At 41.9% G+C, this 7,451-nt stretch overlaps 1 protein-coding gene across 1 annotated transcript; it reads right to left on the reverse strand.

Annotated features, from left to right (window-relative positions):
- Positions 1–476: 476 nt before the first annotated feature.
- Positions 477–1,335, reverse strand: LOC102726703 (methyl-CpG-binding domain protein 3-like 5; the record flags this gene model as incomplete). The annotated part of the gene is made up of 1 exon (XM_031028705.2): positions 477–1,335. A coding segment is annotated over one exon (585 nt), but the record flags the coding sequence as incomplete, so codon positions are not given.
- Between the last annotated feature and the right edge of the window lie 6,116 nt (positions 1,336–7,451).

The following is a 7,451-nucleotide window of genomic DNA, read 5'->3' on the forward strand; positions in this document are numbered from 1 at the left end:
CCCTCTGACTTCTACAGAAGTGACACCTTTATTCCATCAATTATTTGTTCACCATAAATGATTACAATGTTTACTGAATAAATTGTTTATAAGCAAAATGAATTGTTTATTGAATAATTCCAATGTGTCCTATGCTGTGAGGTGGACAAGTTTCATTCAGGGCGAAGGCAGTGAGCTTGCTGGCAAGGATTCTTTCTTTTTTTCCTTTTTCTTTAAATTCAATTAGCCAAGGTATAGTAAGTACATCATTGGTTTTTGATATAATGTTCAGTGACTCATCAGTTCAGTATAACACCCAGTGCTCATCACATCAAGTGGCCTCCTTAATACCCATCACCTTGTTACCCTATCCCCCCACCCCCCTCCCTTTCCACAACCCTCAGTTTGTTTCCCGGAGTCAAGAGTCTCATATGGTTTATCTCCCTCTCTGATTTCTTCCCATTCAGTTTTCCCCCCACCCCTATTGTCCTCTGCATTATCCCTTATGTTTCACATATGAGTGAAACCATATGATAATTGTTTCTCTGATTGACTTGTTTCAAATGAAATCCAATCTCTTACCCACAAAACCACCACTCTATACTCTTTCACACCTTTGTCTCTCAAAAGAGTTTAATGAAGTACAATTTTGATATAACAAAGCACAGAGCAAGAAACAGATTGACATCTCGACAGGAAGTGAAACTGGGGGCTGTCTCACAGTGAAGCACCCCACTGGATCCTTCCACACAACCTTTTCCTACTTTTCCTCTAGTTGTCAGAATGTTCAAAATGTCCCTCTTGGCTTCTGGCTCTCTCCACCTCCCTGGCAAGCCTGTCTGCCCTCAAGGCCTCAGCCAGTCTCTCTCTTGCATTTTTCACTTTCCGAGTCTGTCTCCGGATATCTCCAGGTGTTACTGGCTGTCTGCAGATGGGTGGTGGGAGATAGAGACCCACTCCTGGGAACATCCCTGCCCAAACTGAAGCTGGTACCGTGCTGGGCCCAGGGCCACTAGCTAGAGACCCTGCACCTGCACTGCCTGGTACAATCACTTGTGAGGTATTTATGAAGTCCAAAGTACTTAAAATTTCTCCTTCACTGCTGCAGGTCTGGAGTCCCTGCAGTCTCCTGTACACAGAGATTTGCTGGGGCTTCTCCAAGGCCCTGTCCCGTTGACTGTACCTGACCTCGTTGCCAGGATGGGAAGTTATGCTCGTGACGGGCCTCTTAAAAATGCAACTGGTCAGCCTTATAGGAGGTGCAGCTCTTTCATGATATCTTTTCTTGGCCTTGGCTAAATGGACTTGTCTTTTCTTCTCTATGGTCTGGGACATCATGTTTCTTTTGAGCTTGCCCTTTGAAAACAAAATGAAATGTGATATTTGAATAAAATGGGGGATGAGGACCACCAGCCACAAAGAATGTTCTCAGCTCATATGAATATTCCACCCTCCTCTCTCCATGGAGAAATGTGTCTTGAATTGCACGGTGCATCACAATCATCCAGAGGGTTGTTAAAACTCAGATTTCTGGGCCTCAAGGCAAGTAGGTCTGGGGTGGGGCCAAGAATCTGCCTTTCTAAGGGTTCTCAGGTGATGCTGATGCTGCTGGTGCAGACACCACACACTGAGAACCAGTTCTGGAACACCATCAAGCAGATATAAGTCAAGGACAGAAAGCTTGAGGTCATTACCCAGTGCCAACTCCAGACCCTTTCCCCTCCACCATCTTCCCTGGAGGATGTTTCCCTCCTCCCACCCTTGTCAATGTCAACCACACACATGCTGGTACCCCCTGACCCACCATCATTTAGACACAAGGATCATAGGTCTCTTTGTATCCCAAGACTTCAGGTTTTCAGTATCTCCTTACTATGCTTTAGGACACACTACCTCCTGGTTTTCCTAGCTTTCATGCCTCATCTTCAGTGAGATCATGTCCCTCCCAACCCTGAGATACTTACTAGCTTTCACTTGCACACCCAAATCCCATCTTCACTCAACTATCCTCCTGTTCATAAATAATTTACCCCAAAGACACAGATGTAGTGAAAAGAAGGGCCATATGCACCCCAATGTTCCTAGCAGCAATGTCCGCAATAGCCAAACTGTGGAAAGAGCCGAGATGCCCTTCAACAGATGAAAGGATAAAGAAGATGTGGTCCATATATACAATGGAATATTACTCAGCCATCAGAAAGGATGAATACCCAACTTCTACATCAACATGGATGGGACTGGAGGAGATTATGCTAAGTGAAATAAGTCAAGCAGAGAAAGTCAATTATCATATGGTTTCACTTATTTGTGGAACATAAGGAATAGCATGGAGGACATGAGAAGGAAGGGAAAAATGGGGGGGGAGGATTTGGAGGGAGAGATGAACCATGACAGACTATGGACCTGAGAAACAAACAGGGTTTTAGGGGCGCCTGGGTGGCTCAGTTGGTTGAGCGACTGCCTTCGGCTCAGGTCATGATCCTGGAGTCCCCGGATCGAGTCCCGCATCGGGCTCCCTGCTCGGCGGGGAGTCTGCTTCTCCCTCTGACCCTTCCCCCTCTCATGCTCTATCTCATTCTCTCTCTCAAATAAATAAATAAAATCTTTAAAAAAAAAAAAAAAGAAACAAACAGGGTTTTAGAGGGGAGGGAGGAGGGGGGATTGGTTAGCCCAGTGATGGGTATTAAGGAGGGCACGTACTGCATGGAGCACTGGGTGTTATACGAAAACAATGGATCATGGATCACCACATCAAAAACGAATGATGTATTGTATGGTGACTAACATAATATAATAAAATTTTTAAAAAATAATAACTCAGATATTTATTTGCAATATATTTATATGCAAATATTCCCATAACACAGATCCCCCTTTTTTTTTTTTTTGCACAAAGACCTCCTTTGTAAACCATTATCCAAGGTTCTGGTACAGAACATTCTCCCTGATACTCTTCATTCTCTTCTCCTTGTTAATGTCAGCTCCTCTTTCTGACTTAACACAACAAATAGATGCTTCTTAGAAATCAATCCTACAGGGCGCCTGGGTGGCTCAGTCGGTTAAGCGGCTGCCTTCAGCTCAGGTCGTGATCCTGGGGTCCTGGGATCGAGCCCCACGTCCGGCTCCCTTCTCAGCGGAGAGCCTGCTTCTCCCTCTCCCTCTGCCTGCCACTCTGCCTACTTGTGCTCTCTCTCTATCTCTCTGTCAAATAAATAAATAAAAATCTTAAAAAAAAAAAAATCAATCCTGCTCTCACATTTGTTCATCCACACCCCTGTCTAGGCCATCCATCCATTTCCTGGACTTCAAATACCATTAGCCCATAGAGCTAGACATGCCCATAGAATCAGCACAGATCTGACTCCAATCCTGATACCCAGTGCCATCCTCCCACTCACCTCTTCAGTGATAATATTGATGACTCCAATCACAGTGACCAGATCTCAAGTTGAACCAACCAATTCCCCAAATAATTCACTGCTATCAAAGTGTCCCCAAACCCACTTGCTAGTACTAATATCTTGTTTAAACCTGAGTAGCAATTGAGATACCACCCTACACCAGTTAGAATGGCAAAAATTGACAAGGCAAGAAACAATAAATGTTGGAGAGGTTGTGGAGAAAGGGGAACCCTCTTACACTGTTGGTGTGAATGCAAGTTGGTACAGCCACTTTGGAAAACAGTGTGGAGGTTCCTCAAAAAATTAAAAATAGAGCTACCCTATGACCCAGCAATTGCACTCCTGGGTATTTACCCCAAAGACACAGATGTAGTGAAAAGAAGGGACACATGCACCCCAATGTTTATAGCAGCAATGTCCACAGTTTGGCTAGTGGAGCCAAGATGCCCTTCAACAGACCAATGGATAAAGATGTGGTCCATGTATACAATGGAATAATACTCAGACATCAGAAAGGACATAAGGATCGTGGGGCTCGATCCCAGGACCCCAACTTTTGCATCAACGTGGATGAGACTGGAGGAGATTATGCTAAGTGAAATAAGTCAAGCAGAGAAAGTCAATTATCATATGGTTTCCCTTATTTGGGGGAACATAAGGAATAGCATGGAGGACATTAGGAGAAAGAAGGAAAAAATGAAGGGGGGAAATTGGAGGAGGAGATGAACCATGAGAGACTATGGACTCCAAGAAACAAACAGGGTTTTAGAGGGGAGGGGGCTGGGGTGATGGTTTAACCTGGTGATGGGTATTAAGGAGGGCACATATTGCATGGAGCACTGGGTGTTATATGCAAACAATGAATCATGGAACACTACATCAAAAACTAATGATGTACTGTATGGTGACTAACATAACATAATAAAATAAAATAAAATTTTTTAAAAAATAAAATAAACCTGAGTGGCATTCTGGCCACCCTACCACTTCACACTCTTATAACAATGAATCCTGAATCCATCTAATAAACTCAACACCAAAAAACAAAAAAATCCAGTCAAGAAATGGGCAGAAGACATAAACAGACATTTCTCCAAAGAAGACATACAAATGGCCAAGAGATACATGGAAAAATACTCAACATCATTCGGCATCAGGGAAATATAAATCAAAACCACAATGAGATACCACCTCACACTAGTCAGAATGGCTAAAATTAACAAATCAGGAAACAGATGTTGGTGAGGATTCAGAGAAAGGGGAACCCTCTTACACTATTGGTGGGAATGCAAACTGGTGCAGCCACTCTGGAAAACAGTATGGAGGTTCCTCATAAAGTTAAAAATAGAACTACCCTATGACCCAGCAATTGCACTACTAGGTATTTATCCAAAAGATATAAACATAGTGATTCGAAGGGGCACATGCACCCCAATGTTTATAGCAGCAATGTCCACAGTAGCCAAAATATGGAAAGAGCCCAGATGTCCATCAACAGATGAATGGATAAAGATGATATAATGGAATATTACTCAGCCATCAAAAAGAATGAAATCTTGTCATTTGCAACAACATGGATAGAACTAAAGGGCATTATTCTAAGCAAAATAAGTCAGCCAGAGAAAGACAAATACCATATGATTTCACTCATATGTGGAATATAAGAAACAAAACAGATGAACATGGGGGAAAGGAAGGAAAAATAAAATAAGATAAAAACAGAGAGGGAGGCAAACCATAAGAGACTCTTAACTCTAGGAAACAGGGGCGCCTGGGTGGCTCAGTTGTTGAGCGTCTGCCTTCGGCTCGGGTCGTGATGCCAGGGTCCTGGGATCGAGCCCCGCATCAGGCTCCCTGCTCAGCCAGGGAGGCTGCTTCTCCCTCTCCCTCTGCCTGATGCTCTCTCTCTCTCTGTGTCAAATAAATGAATAAAGTCTTTTAAAAAAAAAAAAACAACTCTAGGAAACAAACAGGGTTGCTGGAGGGATGGTGGGTGGGGGATGGGGTAATTGCATGATGGGCATTAAGGAGGGCACTTGATGTAATGAGCACTGGGTGTTATATGCAACTGATGAATCACTGAATTCTACCCCTGAAACTAATAATATACTACATATTAACTAAATTGAATTTAAATAAAAATTTTTAAAATCAAATAAATAAGACTCTCAACTTCTGAATAATTGTTGAGCACCTTTCAGTTTCCCTACAAAATACCATTTCTCTAGTGACCTTTCCTGATCCAGCCATCAGAATTACATTTTCTGTAATTTTAATTTTTTCAATGTTCACTACTACATGTATTTCTTTCATATTGTTTTTCTTTTTTTAAGATTTTATTTATTTATTTGAGAGAGAGAGAAGGAGCAGGGGAAGGGGGAGGGAGAAGCAGGCTCCCTGCTGAGCAGGGAGCCCGATGCAGGGCTCGATCCCAGGACCCTGAGATCATGACCTGAGCAGAAGGCAGATGCACAACCGAGCCACCCAGGTGCCTCTCATATTGTTTTTCTATAAATTGGATATTCAGTGAAGAGATGACTAATGTGAACTTTAATGTTTTACACCCAGTATCCACTTGTTTTGCCTTAAAAGTGCTCAGTTATATTTATTGAAAGAAATTATTCAAACTCAAAAAAATACTTTCTAGATTTTTCAAATAAATTCACTCAACCACAATTATACAATGACATAATCTCTACGGTGGCAGACTGCACTAAATTATCACTGCCTGAGTTTTTTTTTTCTTATCCTTTCTCCCTGGAATTCATTATAGCATTCCCTTTATTCAGTTTCAGTCAACCAAGGTCAACTGTGGTCTGAGGTCCAGACGGAATGGTTAGGGATGTAGCCTAACTCTACATCACAGTGCTTCTGTCATTCACTTCACTCCACCTCATCATGCAGGCATTTTGTCATCTTACATCATCACAAGAAGGGGGAGTACAGTACAGTAGGATATTTTGAGAGAGACTACATTTACATAACCTTATTATATTGTTAAAATTATTCTACTTATTATTGTTGTTAATTTCTTGCTGTACCCAATTGATAAATTAAACTGTATCATAAGTATGTATGTATAGGAAAAAAACATATAGGATATATATAGGGTTCAATACTATCCATGGTTTCAGGTATCCACTGAGGGTCTTGGAACATGTTCCTCGGGGATATGGGAGGAGTACTATAGAAGACTAATCACAATAAGCTGTCTAAAATGAAAAACCTAATCAATGTGCCTTTCTTTTTAAACCAATCATTTCTCTTTTTTTAATTTTTTTTCTTTTTTTTTTATTCTTATGTTAATCCCCATACATTACATCATTAGTTTTAGATGAAGTGTTCCATGATTCATTGTTTGTGCATAACACCCAGTGCTCCATGCAGAACATTCCCTCCTTAATACCCATCACCGGGCTAACCCACCCCCCCACCCCCTCCCCTCTAGAACCCTCAGTTTGTTTCTCAGAGTCCATAGTCTCTCATGGTTCATCTCTCCCTCCGATCATTTCTATCTTTTTTTAGAGGGAAGCCGTAAACCTCATATCATTCCTGTTGTCCTGCCATAATTATCTTTTAAAGCTTTATTCATTTATTTTAGGGGGGGGGAGAGAGAGGCAGACTCCCTGCTGAACACGCAGGGAGCCCGACACGGGGCTTGATCCCAGGACCCTGGGATCATGACCTGAGTCAAAGGCAGACACCTAACCAACTGAGCCACCCAGGCACCCCTCCTGCCATAATTATTAATACCAACACTTTCAATACTCAAGAGGTCCCAGTGTGGAGGGAAAATTATTTGATCCTCCCATTTATAGAGTACCTATTTTATGCCAAGTTGTGCACTAAAACCCATGATCCAGAATTTAACTTAACAAAGTCACTGCCCCTATTTTAATCTTGGTGAGAGGAAAGAGTTAATACAAAGAGTAACGAATGTCTAATATAATGTCAGGTATAATTAACAGCTGTGATAAATAGTAAGGTTGATACAGAGAGAAAGAGGGAGGGATGGAGGAAGATAGTAGGGAGGGATAACAGGACAAAGAAATTAACTACAATTATTGATGA

The sequence above is a fragment of the Leptonychotes weddellii genome, unplaced genomic scaffold (genome assembly GCF_054177405.1).
Source record: "Leptonychotes weddellii isolate Sample4059 unplaced genomic scaffold, ASM5417740v2 HiC_scaffold_5800, whole genome shotgun sequence".
Lineage (NCBI taxonomy): Eukaryota > Metazoa > Chordata > Mammalia > Carnivora > Phocidae > Leptonychotes > Leptonychotes weddellii.